Below are 26,057 nucleotides of genomic sequence, written 5' to 3' on the forward strand. Positions count from 1 at the left end.
AAAATAGCTAGTATGTACTACATAGATGGGTCAGGTAGTTCAAAAAGGTCCCAAAAGATTTACCCCTTCTATTCTGTCCATATCCCCTTCATGGATACCCAATTGATTTAGTTTTATTTACATTTTAACCCCTTAAAAAAAATCCAAAACTTTGAAGCAAAAATGTTTTTCTTGGAGTTGCCATTCTGGCACCCTTAACTTTTTTAGATTTCCATGAATGGGGATGAATAGGGTGTTGTTTTATGTGGGACCAGGTGTACTTTTTAGTTATAGTATTTTGGATAATGTCTATTACTTTGCTCACTTTTATGGTTTTCACTGTATGGGAATTTTTTTCATAAGTTTATAAAAAATTTGCTTTGCCAATTAACGGCATTTGTATTAGAGGCTGAATATAGCGTCTGTAATAGAAGTTAATGCCAGACAAGTCTGGGAGCCTTCAATAGTCTCCTAGTTGTTGTGGCAACAGACTGCCATCCCCGAATTTTTATACAGGGATCCTCCCCAAAATGGTGGTCCCCAAGCGCTGCCAGAAAAAAAATGGCAAGGCATGACAGACCATAATGCCTGTGATCAGTGAGGGCATTAGAACTAGGTCTAAGGCCTGGTTCACATCTGCATTCGGTTTTCCTTTTGGGGAGTCTGCTTGGGAACCCCCCCCCCCCGAACAAAATAATGAATGCATTAAAAAGCGGTGAGCAACGAAAGCACATGGACCCCATTAGTAGTCTATTGGGTCCGTGTGGTTTCATTGCTCACCGCTTTTTAATGCATTCAGTTTTCTGTTTGGGGATGTTCCCAAGTGGACTCCCCGAATGGAATACCGAACGCAGATATGAACCAGGCCTAAGGTGCATAATACTGTTACATTATTACAGTGTATTTCAGGAAGGGGTTGAAGAGCTTAAATAGGGGTTAGATAGAGTTCTAGAAGATCGCAGTCAAAGTGTTATACCCAACTTTTCAGAGCAATAACTAACTAATTAGTTAATTAATTAATGTATTTATTTAGGTGGCAGCTCATAAGAAGATGCCCCAAAGTTAAGATCGAAATAGCTTCCTGAAGCCACTTAAGCACCTATTATTTACTACCAATGCAGTTCCTCTGGGGTGGAGACTAACCAGGACTGGGCCCGCCTCTCTCCCAACATAGTACTCACATGGCTAGACTTTATAGTGTATACATTAGGGTTGAGTGATCGGGATCGGAAAAGATCGGATTCCGATTGGCGATCGAGTAAATTTCACGATTGCGATCGGAATTCCGATCCCGATTAGAGATGAGCGAGTAGTACTCGATCGAGTAGGTATTCGATCGAATACTACGGTATTCGAAATACTCGTACTTAATCGAATACCACTCGCTGTTCGAATGTAAAAGTTTGATGCAGAACCAGCATTGATTGGCTGAATGCTATACAGTCGGCCAATCAATGCTGGTTCTTCTCCTACCTTTAGAAGTCTTCTCCGTGCAGCTTCCCCGCGGCGTCTTCCGGCTCTGAATTCACTCTTCCAGGCATTGGGCCTGGGCAGAACCGACTGCGCACGTCTGCGCTACAAGAAAATGGCCGCTTTGACTGTAAGCTTGTAGTGCGGGCATGCACAGTCGGCTCTGCCCAGGCCTGGCAGAGTGAATGAACAGCCAGAAGATGCCGCGGGGAAGCTGCATGGAGAAGACTGCTCGGAGGATCCAGCCCGAACCTCACTCGTGGACTTGGTAAGTATAATTTGATCGAACGTTGCCTACCCCTGAAACGAGCATTTCCCCCCATAGACTATAATAGGGTTCGATATTCGATTCGAGTAGTCGAACATTGAGGGGCTACTCAAAACGAATATCGAACCTCGGACATTTTACTGTTCACTCATCTCTAATCCCGATCTTTTCCAGTGGGATCGAGGTCGGAGGTTATCTCAAGATCGGCTCAACCCTGAAAGTGACTTAGAGAAGGCATTGACTAGGGTTGAGCGATCGGGATCGGAAAAGATCGGATTCAGATCAATGATCGAGCAAATGTCACCATCGGGATCGGCTGGAAAATGGCTTTAAAATCGATCCTGAATTCTCAAGATCAGCTCATCCTTTCCAAGCACAATGCTACAAATTCTGCAATTGAAGCGATCCAGATCCTTTTGATAAAAGGTTTAATGTTTTGTTATCTCCATTGGGTTACAAATAAAAACGAGTTTCTATAAATTACCAATAAGAGTGCAGAAAGTTAATATAGTAATGTTTTATTACAAAAGGGAACTTCTAATCTTTTTTTATAGATAGAATATTAAATTGTTTTTATAAGCTCGCTCGAGGTGAAATTGAATTGCGCGGAATGAATGATAGTCAAGGACATTCTACAAATGAGATATTCATTTTAGTGAGAAACTATTCGAGGCTTTTTTTCTGATGTTTTTATTTAATTTGCTTGGTATCATGAAGATAAGTTTCCCTTTGAGATGTATAGGGAAGTTAAAGATTGATAACAGCTGAATTCATAGAATCTCGCAAGAAAGTGACATAAAGATTTAATATCATTCTCCATTTTCATAGATGAAAATATAAGGGAGGGGGCTATGGCATGATTAGTGGGGTCTCATAAATCTGCTTCACTGCCCTGTCCTATGAATCAGAATATATGAACATGGAGTTGCCCATTATAGCATTTAGCTATTAAAGGTCAATTGAAGGTCATTCCATTCATGGTTCATAGAAGAACACATTAAAGATAAAAATGGATCTATAAAATAAGCTCGGGCTGTGACTGAACATATTAAGATGGCGAGAGCAGTGTATCGGATGTCTATGGGCAGACACGTAACCTGCAGATTTGGTTTTTTTTTCCTCCCTCTGCTCTTTTCTGTAAATGAACATCTCTTCTTTCCATGGTCCATTAGTAGGCGGGTACTTCCTGGAGTGATGTCACTATAGTGGTGTGGGCTCAGAGCCAATCAGATGTCCCTTCCGTACTACTCCCATCTGGATCTCCTCCTCCTTGTCTTATATTTGGTTTTTTAACCCCTAGTATTATTATATCAAACTAAGTGTGTAGTTAATGGCTAGTATTGTAAACTCTCTCCTCTACAATCTATTCTGAATGCAGCGGCCAGGCTCATCTATCAGGCTAGACGCTACAGCAATGTCTCTGGTCTGTGCCAGTCGTTACATTGGCTGCCTATTCATTATAGAATAAAATATAAAGTTATCCCCCTCATCCACAAGGCTCTCCATAATGCCGCACCTCCATACATTTCCTCCATCATCTCTGTCTACCGCCCAACCCGTGCTCTCTGCTCACTCAATGACCTAACACTTACATCTTCTATTATCAGAACCTCCCACGCTCGTATACAAGACTTCTCCCGAGCTGCACCACTTCTCTGGAATGCTCTACCCCGGACAATCAGATTAACTCCCAATTTCTACAGTTTCAAATGCAAACTACAGACGCATCTTATCAGACAGGCCTATCACAATTTCTAACGTAAACCCTTCCGTACTATAATTAGAATCCCTAAAATGTAACCCTCCTCTGTCCCCGCACCCACATTACCCCACATGATATGATGTCATTTCAGGCTAACTTTATATGTCCAGGCACCATCTACATGTTAAAAGACACGGCTAGTGATGGCTCATACAGTTTTATGTTTGTGTAATGACAGTCACCTCTATGACCTCTGTATAAGCAATGCCGCCCCTGCTACCTCTTGTGTCACCCCCTCTACCTCATAGATTGTAAGCTCTTGCGAGCAGGGCCCTCAGTCCCATTGTGTGAAGTGACTTTCTCTGTAATGTATCTTTCTGTCTGTACTTGAACCCTACAAATTGTACAGCGCTGCGGAATATGTTGATGCTATATAAATAAAATGTATTATTATTATTACTACCTTGACTTACAGGGCTGCCTATAGGTGGCAGTAGAGAGTTTCTTACTTCTGAAGGAGAGTTATTTTTCACTCTTTTTTTTTTTTTCCAGAGATCATTGCCGCAATGGCTTCTTCCACCCCATAAATGTGCAAATACTAACCGGATTACAATAACATTGTGTCAAAGAAGTCTAAGACTCCTTATGGAAACTAGTGTCTCCATGAGGAAAAGGAGTTCCCCACCCCTTATAAAATAGTTTCTATAATTTGATGATATTTTGATATACATTTACAATTTATGGGCCGTTTCTTAGAGGGGTTGAGGACTTACCATCATTGCGTAACGTTAATGGCGTCGGTGGACTCATAACCCTCGTGTTGGTGAGGACATTCTTCACGTGACATATATAGCTCCCCACATCTGATGCCTGGGCCTTGGAGATGTAGAGGTTTCCTGTCTCTTGAGAGATGAAGCGACGACTATCTTCAGCCACGAAAGAGGGATATTCATTCAACACCCAACTGTAGGTAATTTCTAGAAAATAAGAATAAATTATATATTATTGAAACTTTTTTGTTGTTGAGTAAAGTATAGTATGGACCAGATATACATAATGCAGGTTATCATTCAGGGCGTCATGGACATGGAGGTATCAACAGGCCACATTGTCTTTGCCAAAGCCTTTACTTACATGACTTGTCTGTCAAAATGATTGGACAAAAAGCTAGAATGTATTTGCAAACCAAGACTGTTCTGAACCTCCATGTTGGCCCCAACCTGGCCAAGTGACCTTTCATGAGATGAATACATGTTCCTTCTTTGTACAACACCAAGTCTGTGAATCCAATAGAGTACAGCTAGATACATGGGATTATTCTATAGTTCCAGCTGCGTACTACGAAAGGATAAAACATAAGAGCAATTGATAAGCAAATCTCCAAAATTCATTTTGGGTTAAATTCACTTGAGTTGCTCATCTGGAGTAAATCTAAAGGTCCAAATATCCCTGAAAAGTCATTTCACGATTCGGCCTATGCCCAAGCAACTGGATACTGAATGCAGTGTGCACCTCTAATGGAAAGGGGTAGGAAACTCTTCCTGGTGCTACAACAGCTGACTAGGCCCGGCCTGTGGGTGTTGGTCGGCTGTTCCCAAGCTAAGCTTGGCCCCGACAACTTCTGGCTCTCTAAACACGAAGACCTAACAGATAGGTAGGGAGAGAGCTGAAAGAGGCTAGGGACTGGGAAGACTAAAGGTGGTCACCCCTAGCGAAGAACAGGTGCAGCTGTCAACAGAAACAACTAGGACGGGATGTGCGGGAAAACAAACACGGAACACAACATGAACACACAACAGGAGTATGAGGAGAGGAACAGTGGAATAGTGAGGAAAGGGTTACAGAGGACAGGGGCAAAATAAACCTGGAACCCAAAACAAAACCTCACTAATACCCAGACAGTGTCAGGCAACCAGAAAATGTAGGACAGGGATTGAGTAGAAGTGTAGAGACTCTCACACAAGGCAACACTCCCACTCCTTCCAAGTCAGTTCCTTAACTGTGCAAGTTCCACAAGTAACTCCTCCTAACTGGGCCACGAATTCAGGTTGGTAACAAAGAAAACCAGCAAAGACTGAAGGCAGCCCTCTGCCTTATACAGGCCCCGGAACAATCTGATAGGATGAAGAGTATGACAAACACCTGAGGCTCAAATCAAAGAAACCTCAAGTGAATACTGAAGGCAGATACTCAACACCCAAATCAATAGTCTAGTTGTAAGAAAACCACCAGAGAGCCACAGTACACTGGGTCAAATCCCCAACCAAACCCCACCAGAAAACACACAAATTTTATTAAAGTACTCAGATCCTGACAAGTCATTGATGGACGTCTTTGACGCACAAACCAATGAAGTCCAATCATAACTCCAGGTCATCAAAATACTTTGGGGACCAAGAATAAGTTGAAATACATAATCATGTGTCTTAGATCATGTGGACCGGGTTACTCTAACTCAGTCATTGAAAGTAGGTCAATGGTTGAGAGTAATGCCACCATGTTGAACAATTTATCTGTATCAAATTCCCAAAGGATTTCCAAGCCTGAAGACGGAAAGAACCCATCAGAATGGCCACAGTGAAGTGGCAGAGGATATATCAAGTGAGTATGAGTTAACTTTTTGATTTATCACATTCCTTGCTTTTAGTATTTTTTGGAATTCTGGACACCTTCTTTAAGTCTAATGAGTAAAGTCAACTGGGACAACTTGGACATATGGTATATAGGTTTTTCTTCCCAAAGAGGAGATGTCAGGGTTGACTCCAGTTTTATGTAGGATCTTGAGTTGCATTTGAGTTGCAGTGGGTTCTCCATCTACAGATAGCCTACTATTGAGCATGTGATGGCAACAAAATCTGTAGATTATCATGGGCTTCCTCAAGCCCAGTGGATGTGGTCATGTTCATCTGGTACTGATAGGCACCCTAGGGATGTTCATTCTTAAGATCTTAACAATTAAAGAAACTCTGATGACTTAATTTTCATTGGGCAAACTTCACATATATCGAGTTGTCCAAATTAGTTTTCTTAAGAAAAAGCAAAAATTCCAGCCAAAATTCCGAATTCAGCACTATTTTTTTTTTTGTACAAAAGTTTACAAGCTTTCAAAAAAGTCAGCATGTATCCTTCACTTTATATTTCTCCACATATTTTATCTATGGAGTTTAAAGTAACTTACATGACACCGATCAACAAACCGTACCTCCACATCTATATTTTCTTTTTGGTATTTCCGTCTCTGAACATTCCTTTCCCCAAATTGTGCTATTTTTCCTCTTTCAATGAGGATGTTTCAGCAAGAGGCAGCAAGTTCTATGATGTATTTGAAAAGAAATCCTTCCCCCTTACTGCTCAGCTTTCGAAAATGAAAATTTAAGCATGTGGTGGTGTCAACCTATAAAGACTTCATTCAGAGGGGGGAAAAAAAAAATCTAGACAATAAAACCAGCAAGGAGCGCCGCATTGGTATTCCGAAAAGAGAAGGTATAAACTTATTTTGCTGACGCGGACTACTGTTATTTACAAAGTTTTGGTTCCGGAGAGTTTAAAACATTATAGAGAATGTAAAGCTGACATTTTTCTCCATGAAAGAACATTCTTGTTTACAAAATTGTCTCCTCGGAGCCCTCGATCTGTTTTATGAAGGTCATTTTTAAACCCTTTAAAAATATCGGAGTTATTTCCATTTATATGAAGGTTTTACTGCATTGTGCAAATGAAAACCTTAAAGTCTTTGCCGGTAAGCGCGCAATAGAAAAATAAAGCGGCTAATAAAATTAATCATGAGGAATTTTTGACCAACCCATTACACTTGGAGCCATAAAGAAGGCCTAAGTCTTCTAATTTCTTAGTTGATTTTAGTAATAGGTTAAGACCTTAAAGGGATTCTATCATTAAAATCACATTTTTTCTCGATCACATGGAGGAATAGCTTTAAGAAAGGCTATTCTTCTCATACCTTTAGATAACTTCTCTGTGCCGCTGGTCGGTAGAAATCCTGGTTTTCTTCGGTATGCAAATGAGTTCTCTCGCAGCACTGGGGGCGTCCCCAATGCTGCGAGAGAGATCTCCAGCGCTGCCTCCATCTTCTTCAGTAATGGCCTCTTTGCACGTCTTCTTCCACCGCTGGGTTCAAACTTCTACGCATGCGCAGTGGGCCCTGCCATTGAGACCTGGGCAGAGCTGACTGCACATGCGCGCAGCATTTTTTTTTTTTTGTCTGAATGCTTACGCGAGCGTACAGAACTACAGAAGCATACTGAGCATGCAACAAAATAAATGGCCACGCATATGTGCCGTCGGCTCTGCCCTAAAGCAAAGCCGAATGCGCATGTGTAGAAGCTTGATCCCAGCTCTGGAAGAAGACACACAAAGAGGCCGTTCCTGAAGAAGATGGAGGTGGCGCTGGGGAGTTCTCTCGCAGCATTGGGACGCTCCCAGTGCTGTTTGAGCACTGGGGACCACCCCTGGTGCTGCTAGAGAACTCATTTGCATACTGAAGAAAACTGGGGTTTCTACCGAACAGCAGCGCTGAGTAGACATCTAATGGTAGGAGAAGAATAGCCTTTCTTAAGGCGATTCCTATGTGTGATCAAGAAAAAATGTGATTTTAATATTAGAACTAGAGATGAGCGAACAGTGTTCTATCGAACTCATGTTCGATCGGATATTAGGCTGTTCGGCATGTTCGAATCGAATCGAACACCGCGTGGTAAAGTGCGCCATTACTCGATTCCCCTCCCACCTTTCCTGGCGCCTTTTTCATTTCTTGCTACTGGTATATAGTGCCATTGTCTGACTGGGAATTCAAAGAATATATTGGGGTTACAAATACCCTCATTTCTTGCTACTGCCATATAGTGCCAGTTTCTGACTGGTAATTCAAAGAATATATTGGGGTTACGTGCACCCACAATTTTTGCTACTGGTATATAGTGCCATTGTCTGACTGGGAATTCAAAGAATATATTGGGGTTACAAATACCCTCATTTCTTGCTACTGGTATATAGTGCCATTGTCTGACTGGGAATTCAAAGAATATATTGGGGTTACAAATACCCTCATTTCTTGCTACTGGTATATAGTGCCATTGTCTGACTGGGAATTCAAAGAATATATTGGGGTTACAAATACCCTCATTTCTTGCTACTGGTATATAGTGCCATTGTCTGACTGGGAATTCAAAGAATATATTGGGGTTACAAATACCCTCATTTCTTGCTACTGGTATATAGTGCCATTGTCTGACTGGGAATTCAAAGAATATATTGGGGTTACAAATACCCTCATTTCTTGCTACTGGTATATAGTGCCATTGTCTGACTGGGAATTCAAAGAATATATTGGGGTTACAAATACCCTCATTTCTTGCTACTGGTATATAGTGCCATTGTCTGACTGGGAATTCAAAGAATATATTGGGGTTACAAATACCCTCATTTCTTGCTACTGGTATATAGTGCCATTGTCTGACTGGGAATTCAAAGAATATATTGGGGTTACAAATACCCTCATTTCTTGCTACTGCCATATAGTGCCAGTTTCTGACTGGTAATTCAAAGAATATATTGGGGTTACGTGCACCCACAATTTTTGCTACTGGTATATAGTGCCATTGTCTGACTGGGAATTCAAAGAATATATTGGGGTTACAAATACCCTCATTTCTTGCTACTGCCATATAGTGCCAGTTTCTGACTGGTAATTCAAAGAATATATTGGGGTTATAAATACCCTCATTTCTTGCTACTGGTATATAGTGCCATTGTCTGACTGGGAATTCAAAGAATATATTGGGGTTACAAATACCCTCATTTCTTGCTACTGGTATATAGTGCCATTGTCTGACTGGGAATTCAAAGAATATATTGGGGTTACAAATACCCTCATTTCTTGCTACTGGTATATAGTGCCATTGTCTGACTGGGAATTCAAAGAATATATTGGGGTTATAAATACCCTCATTTCTTGCTACTGGTATATAGTGCCATTGTCTGACTGGGAATTCAAAGAATATATTGGGGTTACAAATACCCTCATTTCTTGCTACTGCCATATAGTGCCATTGTCTGACTGGGAATTCAAAGAATATATTGGGGTTATAAATACCCTCATTTCTTGCTACTGCCATATAGTGCCAGTTTCTGACTGGTAATTCAAAGAATATATTGGGGTTATAAATACCCTCATTTCTTGCTACTGGTATATAGTGCCATTGTCTGACTGGGAATTCAAAGAATATATTGGGGTTACGTGCACCCACAATTTTTGCTACTGGTATATAGTGCCAATTTCTAACTGGGAATTCAAAATGCGCAAGGCTCCTGGAAAGGGGCGTGGACGAGGCCGTGGGCGAGGTCGGGGGAATGGTTCTGGGGAGCAAGATAGCAGTGAAGCCACAGGGCGTCCCGTGCCTACTCCTGTGGGGCAGCAAGCATTGCGCCACTCCACAGTGCCAGGGTTGCTTGCCACATTAACTAAACTGCAGGGTACAAACCTTAGTAGGCCCGAGAACCAGGAACAGGTCTTGCAATGGCTGTCAGAGAACGCTTACAGCACATTGTCCAGCAGCCAGTCAGACTCTGCCTCCTCTCCTCCTATTACCCAACAGTCTTGTCCTCCTTCCTCCCAAAATTCCCAAGCTTCACAGAACAATAACCCCAACTGTCCCTGCTCCCCAGAGCTGTTCTCCGCTCCTTTCATTGTCCCTCAACCTGCCTCTCCACGTCACGATTCCACGAACCTAACAGAGGAGCATCTGTGTCCAGATGCTCAAACACTAGAGTCTCCTCCATCTCCGTTCGATTTGGTGGTGGATGACCAGCAACCCACCCTCATCGACGATGATGTGACGCAGTTGCCGTCAGGGCATCCAGTTGACCGGCGCATTGTGCGGGAGGAGGAGATGAGACAGGAGTTGGAAGAGGAAGTGGTGGATGATGAGGACACTGACCCGACCTGGACAGGGGGGATGTCAAGCGGGGAAAGTAGTGTGGATGTTGAGGCAGGTGCAGCACCAAAAAGGGTAGCTAGAGGCAGAGGCAGAGGTCAGCAGCTTAGGCGAAGCCAGGCCACACCCGGAATCTCCCAAGATGTTCCAGTTCGTACCCAGCCCCGAAAAACTCCCACCTCGAGGGCACGTTTCTCGAAGGTGTGGAGTTTTTTCAAGGAATGCGCCGAGGACAGATATAGTGTTGTCTGCACAATTTGCCTCTCGAAATTGATTAGGGGCTCTGAGAAGAGCAACCTGTCCACCACTTCAATGCGCCGTCATTTGGAATCCAAGCACTGGAATCAGTGGCAGGCAGCAACGGCAGGACAAAGGCCGCCTGCCGTTCACGCCACTGCCACTGCCTCTGCCACTGCCACTGCTGACTGTGCTGGCGATGCACTCCAGAGGACGAGCCAGGACACCACTTCATCTGCCTCCGCCACTTTGTTGACTTCTCCCTCATCCTCCCCTGTTCCTGTCTTATCTCCTTCTCCTGCACCATCAAAGGCACCATCAGGCGCTTCTTTACAACAACCCACCATCTCTCAGACATTGGAGCGGCGGCAGAAATACACTGCTAACCACCCACACGCGCAAGCCTTGAACGCCAACATCGCTAAACTGCTGGCCCAGGAGATGTTGGCGTTCCGGCTTGTTGAAACTCCCGCCTTCCTGGACCTGATGGCAACTGCGGCACCTCGCTATGCCATCCCTAGCCGTCACTACTTCTCCCGGTGTGCCGTCCCCGCCTTGCACCAGCACGTGTCACTCAACATCAGGCGGGCCCTTAGTTCCGCGCTTTGCACAAAGGTCCACTTGACCACCGACGCGTGGACAAGTGCATGCGGACAGGGACGCTACATTTCACTGACGGCACACTGGGTGAATGTAGTTGAGGCTGGGACTGCTTCCCAAACTGGCCCGGTGTACCTCGTCTCCCCGCCTAACATTCCTGGCAGGGACACGAGAAGAACACCCCCCTCCTCCTCCTCCTCTACCGCCTCCTCCTCCGCCACCGCCTCCTCCTCCGCCACCGCCTCCTCCTCCGCTGTTAGATTGACCCCAGCTACGAGTTGGAAACGTTGCAGCACTGGCGTTGGTAGACGTCAGCAGGCTGTGCTGAAGCTGATCAGCTTGGGGGACAGACAGCACACTGCCTCCGAGGTGAGGGATGCCCTCCTCGATGAGACGGCAATATGGTTTGAGCCGCTGCACCTGGGCCCAGGCATGGTCGTTTGTGATAACGGCCGGAACCTGGTAGCAGCTCTGGAGCTTGCCGGACTCCATGTTCCATGCCTGGCCCACGTCTTCAACCTAGTGGTGCAACGTTTCCTAAAGAGCTACCCCAATGTTCCAGAGCTACTGGTGAAAGTGTGGCGCATGTGCGCCCACTTTCGCAAGTCGACAGTAGCCGCTGCTAGCTTAAAATCTCTCCAGCAACGCCTGCATGTGCCACAACACCGGCTTTTGTGCGACTTCCCCACACGCTGGAACTCAACGTTTCAGATGTTGAATAGAGTGGTTGAGCAGCAGAGACCTTTGATGGAATACCAGCTACAAAACCCTAGGGTGCCACAAAGTCAGGTGCCTCAGTTTCACATCCATGAGTGGCCATGGATGAGAGACCTTTGTGACATCCTACGGGTCTTTGAGGAGTCCACAAGGAGGGTGAGCTCTGAGGATGCGATGGTGAGCCTTACAATCCCGCTCTTGTGTGTTCTGAGAGAATCCCTGATTGACATCAGGGATAACTCAGATCACACAGAGGAGTTAGGGATAGCATCCGATCCGTCACAGCTGGAGAGTAGGTCCACACATCTGTCCGCTTCATCGCGTTTAATGGAGGAGGAGGAGGAGGAGGAGGAGGAGGAAGAAGAGTTGTCCGATGATGTGATGGTGATACAGGAGGCTTCCGGGCAACTTCGAATCGTCCCATTGTTGCAGCGCGGATGGGTAGACATGGAGGATGAGGAGGAAATGGAGATTGAACTTTCCGGTGGGGCCAGAGGAGTCATGCCAACTAACACTGTGGCAGACATGGCTGAGTTCATGTTGGGGTGCTTTACAACCGACAAGCGTATTGTCAAAATCATGGAGGACAACCAGTACTGGATCTTTGCTATCCTTGACCCCCGGTATAAAAACAACATCTCGTCTTTTATTCTGGTAGAGGGGAGGGCCAATCGCATCAATGCTTGCCACAGGCAATTGGTGCAGAATATGATGGAGATGTTTCCAGCATGTGACGTTGGCGGCAGGGAGGGCAGTTCCTCCAGTAGGCAACCAAGTTCTCACCGGTCCACACAAACGAGGGGCACACTGTCTAAGGTCTGGGACACCTTGATGGCACCCCCTCGCCAAAGTGCCGCCACGGAGGGTCCTAGTGTCACCAGGAGTGAGAAGTATAGGCGCATGTTGCGGGAATACCTTTCCGACCACAGCCCTGTCCTCTCCGACCCCTCTGCGCCCTACACGTATTGGGTGTCGAAGTTGGACCTGTGGCTTGAACTTGCCCTATATGCCTTGGAGGTGCTGTCCTGTCCTGCCGCCAGCGTCCTATCTGAGAGGGTGTTCAGTGCAGCCGGTGGCATCATCACTGACAAGCGCACCCGTCTGTCAGCTGAGAGTGCCGACTGGCTCACTTTGATAAAAATGAACCACCACTGGATAGAGCCTTCATTTTTGTGCCCACCTGTGTAAAGCACCCCAACATGAAACTCCATGTCTGTACTCAACCTCTCCAATTCCTCCGCATCCTCATACTCATCCACCATAAGCGTTGCACAATTCTGCTAATACTAGGCTCCCTCCACCCTGATTTCCCCCAACTCTGCTGGTTAGAGGCTCCCTCCACCCTGATTTCCACCAACTCTGCTGGTTAGAGGCTCCCTCCACCCTGATTTCCACCAACTCTGCTGGTTAGAGGCTCCCTCCACCCTGCTTTCCCACAACTCTGCTGGTTAGAGGCTCCCTCCACCCTGATTTCCACCAACTCTGCTGGTTAGAGGCTCCCTCCACCATGAATTGGTCCAAACTGGGCTGTTTAGAGGCTCCCTCCACCATGAATTGGTCCAAACTGGGGTTTTTAGAGGCTCCCTCCACCATGAATTGGTCCAAACTGGGCTGTTTAGAGGCTCCCTCCACCATGAATTGGTCCAAACTGGGGTTTTTAGAGGCTCCCTCCACCATGAATTGGTCCAAACTGGGGGTTTTTAGAGGCTCCCTCCACCATGAATTTGCCCAAACTGGGCTGCTTAGAGGCTCCCTCCACCATGAATTTGCCCAAACTGGGCTGTTTAGAGGCTCCCTCCACCATGAATTGGTCCAAACTGGGGTTTTTAGAGGCTCCCTCCACCATGAATTTGCCCAAACTGGGCTGTTTAGAGGCTCCCTCCACCATGAATTTGCCCAAACTGAGCTGTTTAGAGGCTCCCTCCACCATGAATTGGTCCAAACTGGGGTTTTTAGAGGCTCCCTCCACCATGAATTGGTCCAAACTGGGGGTTTTTAGAGGCTCCCTCCACCATGAATTTGCCCAAACTGGGCTGTTTAGAGGCTCCCTCCATCATGAATTGGTCCAAACTGGGGTTTTTAGAGGCTCCCTCAACCATGAATTGGTCCAAACTGGGGTTTTTAGAGGCTCCCTCCACCATGAATTGGTCCAAACTGGGGTTTTTAGAGGCTCCCTCCACCATGAATTTGCCCAAACTGGGCTGTTTAGAGGCTCCCTCCACCATGAATTTGCCCAAACTGGGCTGTTTAGAGGCTCCCTCCACCATGAATTTGCCCAAACTGGGCTGTTTAGAGGCTCCCTCCACCATGAATTTGCCCAAACTGAGCTGTTTAGAGGCTCCCTTCACCATGAATTGGTCCAAACTGGGGTTTTTAGAGGCTCCCTCCACCATGAATTGGTCCAAACTGGGGGTTTTTAGAGGCTCCCTCCACCATGAATTTGCCCAAACTGGGCTGTTTAGAGGCTCCCTCCATCATGAATTGGTCCAAACTGGGGTTTTTAGAGGCTCCCTCCACCATGAATTGGTCCAAACTGGGGTTTTTAGAGGCTCCCTCCACCATGAATTGGTCCAAACTGGGGTTTTTAGAGGCTCCCTCCACCATGAATTTGCCCAAACTGGGCTGTTTAGAGGCTCCCTCCACCATGAATTGGTCCAAACTGGGGTTTTTAGAGGCTCCCTCCACCATGAATTGGTCCAAACTGGGGGGTTTTAGAGGCTCCCTCCACCATGAATTTGCCCAAACTGGGCTGTTTAGAGGCTCCCTCCATCATGAATTGGTCCAAACTGGGGTGTTTAGAGGCTCCCTCCACCATGAATTTGCCCAAACTCTGCTGGTTAGAGGCTCAATCCACCCTGATTTTCAAAACAAATGTTGGTGCCAACCTCAACTTACTACAAGGGCCAAATTCACTGCTGGTGACAAGCTCTCCTCACTGCAAGTGCCAAATACACATGTTTCAAGGTGTTTTCCTACTGTCAGAGAGGTGGTATTGAGTGTGTAAAGTGTGTAGTTGTTAGGCTGTGATGTTGGGGTAATAGAGGGTCTTTGGTGTGTTAGATGCCCCCAGACATGCTTCCCCTGCTGTCCCAGTGTCATTCCAGGGTGTTGGTATCATTTCCTGGGGTGTCATAGTGGACTTGGTGACCCTCCAGACACGGATTTGGGTTTCCCCCTTAACGAGTATCTGTTCCCCATAGACTATAATGGGGTTCGAAACCCGTTCGAACACACGAACATTGAGCGGCTGTTCGAATCGAATTTCGAACCTCGAACATTTTAGTGTTCGCTCATCTCTAATTAGAACCCCTTTAATGATCCTAAAGGATCGGACAACTTTATTTGCCTTAACTTTTTAATTATTGTCACAAATGTAAAGCACCATGGAATTAATGGTGCTATATAAATAAACAATAATAATAATAATAATAATAATAATAATAATAATAATAATACTAAAATAATTTCATGTTATATTTTTATACCATTTATAGTAAAATTTGTAAAATTGGTCATAAAGAATTTTTGAGGAATAAGAGACAGCTAATTCTTCTAAAGTGTTGATTGTTTTTGTTAATAGGGTAAGAACAACCAGGGCATTTTGGTTCCAAATTATTGGACAACTTGTTGTGGCCATTTAAGTGTTAGCCTAACATTTTAACTGTAAATAATTTTGAAGTTATTAGACAGATAGATAGATAGATAGATAGATAGATAGATAGGAGATAGATAGATAGATAGATAGATAGATAGATAGGAGAGATAGAAGATAGATAGATAGATAGATAGATAGATAGATAGATAGATAGATAGATAGATAGATAGGAGATAGATAGGAGATATAGATAGATAGATAGTTATTAGATAGATAGATAAATAGATAGATATATAGATAGATAGTTATTAGATAGATAAATAGATAGATAGATAGATAGATAGATAGATAGATAGATGATATATAGATAGATAGTTATTAGATAGATAGATAGATAGATAGATAGATAGATAGATAGATAGATAGATAGATAGGAGATAGATAGATAATAGATAATAAATAGATAGTTATTAGATAGATAGATAGATAGATAGATAGATAGATAGATAGATAGATATGCAATAGATATTTTTCAATGTGATAGATTTCTTTCTATTGAACTATAATCACATCCATCACAATGACTTTCCTAAAACACATTTAAAAAGTCAGTGTGATACAATTTCCCCCAAAAATGACTGTTCGCGAGTTTTAATTGCTCTTTTATCCGCTCGGTCTCTATTCTCATGTGTCCTATCTGATTTTGCAGCACTTGTTGAGTTTTAGTAATGAGCGTCGGCATAATGAAAGTGTGACCCTAAAATAGATACCTGTCTCTGAGGCCACTCCATTCTCGGCAATATTGGAGATTAATTGCTCATGCTCAGAATGTTTTCACTTTCCTCCATTCACATCATTGCCTCTCAGGAAGCGCGCTAATGATTAATCCGCCAGCTCTTCACCATTGACTTTAATACTTTACAATGAAATGTAAAGAATGTTAAATTGGCTTCTACTTATGAAACAATGACGGCACCTTCACAACAAGGAGAGTTATAGTTCTAGGAAGCCAGGGAAATTTTGGAGGGTGAGTGGAGGTCACATCTATAACTTTCTAAAAGGTTGGATACTTAACTGTGATTTATTTCACAGCATGCAGTAAAGCGTCTCCCTGAGTGTATCCCTGCAGCTTCTGTATGGGGAAAATGACTACCCATCCGACACTTGGATGAACACTATGACTTCTTTGCTGAATAGCGCCATACATTGTATAGTGGTCGTACTGAGTATTGCGCTCAATCCTATTCACTTGGATGAGCACTGTGGCCTCTTTGTTGAATACCAAGTACAGCGCCATACATTGTATAGTGGTTGTACTGAGTGTTGCAGCTCAATCCTATGCACTTGAATGGCACCTGGCTGAAAACAGAGCATGTGACAGATGAATGTGACATCATAGCTTACTCTAACAGCTGATCGGTGTCGCACACCCACCAATGTGACGACCTCTTCTAAGGATTGATCTTCTTTAGCAATCTCCTTTAGTTTCAGCTACCTATAACTGATCAGTATGCATTTATTATATAGCTAAGGGGCAGTCGTGTGCCATACAAGTTACTCCAAAATATGATGCATAGCACTGAGAATTAACCCTATAACAACCATATATCAAAATATCCATAATACAATAGGAAAACCATTTTAGGCTACGGTTACATGATGACTTTTGCCTTGACTCCCATTATGTAACCAAAAATCACCGGGTCGTTCTATGACTCCTTCACTTATATTAGTGAGTTGAGTCTCATTGCAACTCCAAGTGTGTGTCAAGTTTCAAAAAGTTGACCAATGTTTGGCTTGAAGTTGCGGTTGCGGCACACTCAGGGTCGCAATGCAACTCCATTCACAAATATTAGTGGAGGAGTTGTTGGGCGAGCCGGCGATCTTTGGTTGTGCAATGGAAGTCGTGGCTTAAGTCACTTATGTCAATGTGCAAATGAGAAAAAGCCGATCAACTAGAAAAAAAAAATAAATAATAATAATTAAAAAAAAACCCAGTTCAATGGATGATACAAAAATTACTTTGGTTGCCCAACAATTAAAAAGTTGAGGTCATTAAAACAACGTGTAAAAGCAAAAAACTTATTGACTCGAGTATAAGCCTAGTGGGGAAATGCAGCAGCTACTGGAAAATTTCGAAAATTAAAATGGTCAGAGTTTTTGGGTGCAGTAGGTGCTGGGTGCTGGGAAAGGGGAGGGGGTGTTTTGGTTGTCTGTCTGCCCCTTCCCTGAGCTTGGGGACTGTTTTTTCTTTCCCCACTTGGAATTCAGTCTGGCTGTATATAGGGGATCTGCAGTGCTCCTATTAACCGCTTCCTGACGGAACAGGAGCACTGCAGATCCCCTATATTCAGTAGACCGGGCACTGTCAGACACAGGGATACCTAATGTGTAGGTGTTTCACAGTAATTTTCTACTTTTATATAGATTCTAGGGAAAGGAGGGATTTACAACTTTTTTTTTTTTTTTGCACTATTTTATGGGAGATTCAATACATTAATATTGTGGCTGGTCAAATTTTTTTTTTTTGCTGACTTGAGTATAAGCCGAGGGGGGCTTTTTCAGCACAAAAACTGGGCTGAAAAATTCGGCTTATACTCGAGTATATACGGTAATTATCGGTTAAAATAATACAATATAATGATTGATCTAGCGGAAAAGACAAAAGCTATCTTTTGCTGCTTCTGTCTTCCATTTTCCAACCTACAGTACATAGCAGTACCAAAGAGAGGCTGTGTCAATATTGAAGCCACTATGGGGCCCAGTGATCACGTGATCGATCACTGGGTGCCCCTCCCCCATGGCAGAACATGCTGATCCCTTGTAGACTCAGGCTAACTCTGCCAATGACTAATATCCTGATAGGGGGTGTTGGGAGGGTAGCTCGGTAGCAGTAGTGGTGCAGACCCAACCAGTCAAATACAGGGATACAAAATCTGCAGGAAACAAGTTTATTTGGAAAAAAATACTGGAAAATAAATAAACCTTGACTTCAAGCAGAAAATGAGCTAAACAAAATACAGCCTTAACCTCAGAAAACAAAATCCTGCTTGTCCGAGCTCTTAACTAAACTGTAACTGTATATGTGACTTACTAGCAGCCACATGAACACAATACAGTCTCACTGGACTCAGAGTAACAGGACAGACCCAGACGCCTCCTCTCACTCCCTGGATCTGCCCTGAAGTGCAGGTTTTGTAGAAATAAGCCAAGGATCTACCCCTTGGGCTGAGGCCTATTCCAGACCCACCCTGGACCACACATATATCAGAAACCTGTCAGTGATATATTGGGACTCTAGCACTTTGCCTGTCACCTTCTCCTGTAATTTGAGATTCTATGAATGCCCCTGTTACAGTGGAAAAATGAAAAAGAAAAGAGGTCTTTCATATCCTCAGGGGAACACACTACGAAACCAAAATATATATGAACAAAAGTTACATTTTTTTAATAATATACAAAAAATAAAATTTAATAAATTCAAAATTCTAAAAAAAAAAAATACATCAGTTTGTGAATTTTTTTATTTTTAGATTTTTTTTATTTTATTAGAAAGAAAGATAAGAAATAAGAAATTTCATGAATAGTAAAGTTTGCCAAAAAAATGGATCTCTTGTTCTTTTCTCTATGCCGAGTTCCAATCAGGAGATAAAATCTATTTCTTTGAGCTGTCAGAGATTTCATGGACTTTGTAACAATATGTCCTGTCCCAAGAGGAGTATGAATAAAATATATGTATTCAAATGTGTTCCCAGTTTCGGAAATATACCAGAGCAGATTCTCATTCAGCCGTGAATCTGAAATTTATGATCATATTTATTCTATTTAAAGTATAGCCAGTAATATGTAAATTTACTGTACTGAACCTAAAGACAAAAACAATCGTAATTCTCTACAGGATTCCAATTGCGAGATAAAATAATGACTCGAGTTTTATGCAAAATAATTAAAAAAAAAAAAATCTGTCGTCGAGTCGACGGTTCTTTCATAGAACTACAAAGCTTAGAGTTCATTAAAGAGACGAAACGTAATATTATAATTGACATAAAATAAATAAGATACCGGAGAGATGTTATTTTTTTGATCATACTTGCCCATATGTAGTTCTATGGAGAGCAGGAGCGTACTGCGCAGGCGCGCAAAAGCGTCCTTCAAAAAATGGCCGCCGGCCGGCCTGTGCACTCCGCTCTTGTCTGCATCCCGATGGCAGGTGGACAAGTCTGACCCCAGCCGGAAGAAGAAGATGAAGATGCGGTTGCTGAAGAAGATGGAGGCGTCGCTGGAGAGAGTTCTCTCGCAGCATTGGGGACGCCCCCAGTGCTGTTTGATCGCTGAGGCCCGCCCCCAGTGCTGTGAGAGAACTCATTTGCATACCGACAAAAATCTGTTTTTTCACCGAATGGCGGTGAATAATATAAAATAAAGGTAGGAGACAAATAGCCTTTCTTAAAGGGATTCTACCATTAAAACCTCTTTTTTTGCGGATAACACATCGGAATAGTCTTTAGAAAGGCTATTCGTCTCTTACCTTTAGATGTGATCTCCACTGTGCCGTTCCTTAGAAATACCAGTTTTTACCGGTAAGCAAATTAGTTCTCTGGCAGCGATGGGTGCAGGCCCCAGCATTGAAAATGCGATGGGGGCGTCCCCACTGCTGCTCGAGAACACGATCCTGTGACGCCTCTATCTTCTGCTGAATCCTCCCCTTCTCTGTCGTGTTCCTCCTGCGTCGCCTGCGCAGGAGCAGCCTCCCAGGAATGTCCGCCGGCATTCGCACTCGCACTGGCAGAGCCAACTACGCAGGCGTCGGAGGTGACGCAGGAGGAAGACGACAGAGAAGGGGAGGATTCAGCAGAAGATAGAGGCGTCACAGGATCGTGTTTTCGAGCAGCAGTGGGGACGCCCCCATCGCATTTTCAATGCTGGGGCCTGCACCCATCGCTGCCAGAGAACTAATTTGCATACCGGTAAAAAACAGTATTTCTAAGGAACAGCGCGGCGGAGATCACATCTAAAGGTAAGAGACGAATAGCCTTTCTTAAGGCTATTCCGACGTCTTATCTACAAAAAAAGAGGTTTTAATGGTAGAATCCCTTTAAGGCTATTCTGACGTGTGAAGTAGAAAAAAAATGAGTTTAAATCCCTTTAATAATGAAAAATACAAAAGGATTCCTAGGAGATCAGTCATATTGAACCTCCTGCTCAATGTATTGTATCTACTGTCTGCAGAAGGAGCCTCCCCCCACTTTTCTGTTTGCAATAGGACACACATAACCCTTTACCCCAGTTGGTGAAATGGTTCCAAAATATGGAACAAATACTGGGGCAAAATGGTTTGTTGTTTAATACTATCATTCATTTATAGGTTTATCGATCCTTTAAAATAAATATGAAGAACATGGCTTTGGCCAATGTCTCCAGAACAAGGGCCCCCCAATTCTTCCTATTGAAACAGCGCTGCAAAACCAAGGAGGTCAGGATTATGGAAATAGCCTAGCTTCTTTGCACTATTTAAGAGGTTGTGTGCCTCTTCTAACAAGTGGGTAAGACATAGAAAAGGGGGAGTACAGTGAACTGGGTGGGGCTTAAGTACCCCAGAGATGACCACTTCCCTCTTACTGGTCCCTGCTTGCCACTTTTTGCATAACTAGATGGATCGGGAGGAATATGCAAATCTGTTTCCCAAGATGTAAATAGGGAGACAGTGCCTCTGTTATGTTGTCCTCTATAGGAAGCACCCTGAACATCATGCCCGACTTTCCCAGAAGACTTTACTGCATAATGTGGGGTTTTTACCAAGTCAATTTCTCAGCTACGGACGGCTGTTTCGGTCTGGTTGGACCTCGTCAGCACAGTGTAGAGAGAATTGACTTGGTAGAAATGAGAGGCTGAGAGACCAGATTAATGGGGATAATGTTCCTCCTTAAGGAGAGACCACTTATTAGGTGTGTGGAGACTTATACAGCCATAGTTGCTCCACTGCAAGGGAACATGGGAGGAATATGCAAATCTGTCTCCCAAGATGTAAATAAGGAAACAGTGCCTCTGTTATGGTGGATCGGGGAAGAGATCAAGGTGGCCAAGAGCAAGAAATGCCTCAGCCCAACAAATTTACTATAACTGACTCCAATATAGGAAATTTATACCGATTTCTGACTGGCGTCGATTTCCATTCCGGTGCACACAATTGCCCTTGCATTATTAAAAGACCTCTTAAAAATTCAAGACACAGTCCCAACAGGGAACTGATTAAGACTGGCGTATACGACGCTTAATACATTCCCCCCACTGATGTCACATGTATGCACGTTTTATGATCCATTTTAACGGATCATCAAAAATTGGATGGGGCCTATACTTGTCCGTTTCGTTGATGCGTTAATGGACACACGTCTATGAGGGGTGCCCCATAGATGCCAAACTACTGTGAAAAAATGGCCTCATCCACATGACCGAGTATTTAGGCCAAGCGGGTGCCAATTTTTGTAAAGAAGCCAGTGGCATCACACTCAGAGTTAAAGTATAGAGATGAGCGAACACTAAAATGTCCGAGGTTCGAAATCCGATTCGAACAGCCGCACCCTGTTTGGCTGTTCGAACAGATTTCGAACCCCATTATAGTCTATGGGGGGAAATGCTCGTTTCAGGGGTATGCAAAATTCGATACAATTATACTTACCAAGACCACGAGTGACGGTCGGGCTGGATTCCCCTTGAAGTCTTCTCCCGGCGCAGCGCCCCCACGGTGTCTTCCGGCTGGAATTCACTCTGCCTAGGCATCGGGGCCTAGGCAGAGCCGACTGCGCATGCGCGGTCGGCTCTGCCTGGTCCAACGTCTGAGCAGAGCCGACTGCGCATGCGAGGGCATGCCCGCGCATGCGCAGTCGGCTCTGCCTAGGCCGGATGCCTAGGCAGAGTGAATTCCAGCCAGAAGACGTCGCGGGGACGCTGCACGGAGAAGACTTCTAAAGGTAAGAGAAGAACCAGCGTTGATTGGCAGAATGTATAGCATTCTGCCAATCAACGCTGGTTCTGCATCGAACCTTAAACTTCAAACAGCGAGTGGTACTCAATCGAGTACGAGTATCTCGAATATCGTAGTATTCGATCGAACACCTACTCGATCGAACACTACTCGCTCATCTCTATTAAAGTACTTTCCACACTACTTTCATTCCTATGGGACGGCTCCGTTTCATTCTGAGCAGTATAAGACTTGCACTATTATCAGAATCGATGGACGCATTGGGACACTCGGTACTGTGCTTAGGGCCTTGTACTTACACAACATTAGTAAATCTGCCCAACGTCTTGTATTGCTTTAACCCTTTATACACTGATCTGCCCGTTCCTTGAGTTTGGCTCCAGTTTGAGACATCAGTCCTATAAAAAGGTATGGGTTTGATCCAATTAATACATGGTATGGGATTTCTCATACCCACTCCTTGTCAAAACTTGTCAAAACTAAATTTAAATTGGTGCATAACAAAAATTTTTTTACGTCTACCGAAAAAAAAAAAAAAAAGCTAATTAATTGTTGGCTATGGTTTCTGTTCTTGCTCATAGTGAGGGGCTTCATGGTAATTGATGTGCGCTGCTACGAAAGGATAAGGCTCCTTCACCGTTTCCTGTTGTTATAATGATAAAGAAATCATTTGTATTCCACTGAAGCTCAGCCGATTGAATATTTTGTTTGTGCTGAAATCTGGCATATGTAATGTATGCAAAATTATGCAAATATTTCAGAGATATTGTTGTAATGTCCAAAAATGGCACCAGATAACAAAGAGGAAAAGTCAATGTGGAAATCCACAATTTATGAAATGCACGAAATTGGATGAAAGATTTCGCGGAATGTTTTTTTTTTAAAGGTAAAGGTCGTAAATGGCTGTAGACGGATTTGTGTTATTACCAAGCATTTAATTGCCTCCTAACAAAAGACATAAATGACACCTACATACTCTACAAGCTATGCTGTGCATTGTTAGGAAGAATCTGAGCAGTAAAAAATAGTATTCACGGTGATAAATCGCGTACGAATATGCTGCAGTTCCAGGTAATGATAATATCTTATTGTCAAGTGTTTTCTAAGGAAGAATAACAAAGACATGGCACGACGCAGGGGCACAGAGGGTGCAGAGGGTGAAGTCACACCAGGGCCCAGGAGCCTTAGGGGGGCCCATAAGCACTGGCATCAGTAATTAGATTGCAGCTTCCATCTGGTCCATAAGACAAGGAGACCCACAGATTACCCGAACCACACTAAGGGGGATTAAACTCCTTAGCACCCGTAACCATCACTATCAAGAATTCACTGTAGGGATGAGGTAGGGGGCTCCGGACAAAAGATTGCATCGGGGCCCACAAGACTTTAGTTACGCCACTGGCACAATGGCAAGGCACTGGCGAGTAAATTACTTAACCTTAACTTTCAACAAACTCTGTACAGTGGATCATCAGAAGGAGTAGCCCTAATTGGGGCCATTATGCATTTTCAGCAGTTTCCCCTCTTAGGCCGGGTTCACACGATGTCTTTTGGCACGTAATGTGCCACGTAGACGATGCGGGATCTTTTGTGGGCCGTATAGCTCCCATTGTTTTCAATGGGAGACGGTACCGTATAGGCGTCTATGTGGCACGTTACGTGCCAAAAGACATCGTGTGAACCCGGCCTTAGGGGGAGTTAGAAAGCCTCCTTATTCAGTCTCTATCTGTCTCAGTGTGTCTCCTCTCTCACCAGGCTTCTACTCACTCCTCCCCCTCATCTTCTCCATAGACTTCTACTGTGAACTGTAATTTGACACCTATGTGATATTCTGTCTCCCTTGCTCTTGGTGCTGCTTTGTGCTACCTGCTCTAGGACCAAATTCCCTTTCAATACTTAATATAAAATGTAATGGAAGAAAAGGGGAATGCATTTGCTACTATAGATATTAAAAAAAATACACTAGCTGCTTTTATAGTATAAACAACCTTGGACAAATAACTTGCCCAATGCCCATGGCCAATTGAGATCCATGAAGTAGGCAATAGAGCCCAAAGAATAGTTTCAGGTAAAATATAACCCCTGCAGCATCCAGTGCTCCTTCTGGGTTCTCTTCTAGCTCCTTCAGGTATCCTAGTGATGTCATGAGCTCCGGGGTCACACCAGTGTCATGTGATTCACCTTTAGTGGTGATGTGACTCTCATGACATCACTAAGAAGATCAGAAGAGGACACGCCGGAAGTCGTGAGGAAAGATTGTAAATATTTGTTATTTTTTTGACATCTCCCCTGGGCCCCAACCTTTTATAATCTGGGGTCTGAAGAGTTTGTGGGTGACCAAACCCAGAATTTTATGAATTGTAAACATTTGGAAAATTCTTGTCAAATCAGGTTTGGGCCAAATGGTTTTCCTCATCTTTAGTTATCACACTGGTTGGAGTACTTGGGTACACCAATGGATGGAAGGAAATGTAATGGGGACCATAGGCACCATTTATAGAAATCCCCATCTCCTAGTTCTGGATATGTTCTGACAATATTCAGGTAACACATTGTGGCAGATTTCTGAAGACTGGTGTTACTCATACCAATCTTCATAGCCCCAGAGCCAGCAGGAGGGTGTGCTCATAGATGACGGGGTACACACCTCCTCGTACCTGGCATACATTTCCCCCGTCATTTACACCAGTTGGCTGATGGCCTAGTCCACGTTACTCCCCTCTTTTCATAGAAGTGATATGGGCAGCGCAGAAGCAAAAGAAGTTGTAATTTTTTGCATAAAGCTCCCATTTTTGCAAAAAAATTGCCACTTTTTATGCCTTCTATGCCAGGCATTTGTGTCTGCAAACTGTGCAAACATTTTAGGTGTGGAAAAGATGGTGCACAGTAACCATGCTTGTTATTATTAGAGATGAGCGAACAGTGTTCTATCGAACTCATGTTCGATCGGATATTAGGCTGTTCGGCATGTTCGAATCGAATCGAACACCGCGTGGTAAAGTGCGCCATTACTCGATTCCCCTCCCACCTTCCCTGGCGCCTTTTTTGCTCCAATAACAGCGCAGGGTAGGTGGGACAGGAACTACGACACCGGTGACGTTGAAAAAAGTAGGCAAAACCCATTGGCTGCCGAAAACATGTGACCTCTAATTTAAAAGAACAGCGCCGCCCAGCTTCGCGTCATTCTGAGCTTGCAATTCACCGGGGACGGAGGTTTCCGTCCAGCTAGCTAGGGGTTAGATTCTGGGTAGGCAGGGACAGGCTAGGATAGGAAGGAGAAGACAACCAACAGCTCTTGTAAGAGCTAAATTCCAGGGAGAAGCTTGTCAGTGTAACGTGGCACTGACGGGCTCAATCGCCGCAACCCAGCTTTCCCCGGATCCTGAATGAAATACACTGACAGTGTATTCCCGTATACCCCATATATACACCCCAAATCCCCGTTCCAACGGTGTGCCCCCCCACCTTCACCCCAGAAATACCCTGCAAGTCCCCTAGCAATAGAATTGGGGCTATATACACCCACTATTTTTGCTACTGCCATATAGTGCCAT

At 44.0% G+C, this 26,057-nt stretch overlaps 1 protein-coding gene across 2 annotated transcripts in view; it reads right to left on the minus strand.

Moving 5' to 3' along the window:
* Nucleotides 1-26,057, minus strand: part of CNTN5 (contactin 5) — a 1,103,706-nt gene that overhangs the window by 295,415 nt on the left and 782,234 nt on the right. For both annotated transcript variants that reach the window (XM_075266105.1, XM_075266104.1), the window contains one exon: nucleotides 4,193-4,396. In XM_075266105.1, the coding sequence (XP_075122206.1) occupies nucleotides 4,193-4,396 (204 nt within the window). The remainder of the gene's footprint in view (nucleotides 1-4,192; nucleotides 4,397-26,057) is intronic.

This window comes from Leptodactylus fuscus, chromosome 2, assembly GCF_031893055.1.
Source record: "Leptodactylus fuscus isolate aLepFus1 chromosome 2, aLepFus1.hap2, whole genome shotgun sequence".
NCBI classification, from domain to species: domain Eukaryota; kingdom Metazoa; phylum Chordata; class Amphibia; order Anura; family Leptodactylidae; genus Leptodactylus; species Leptodactylus fuscus.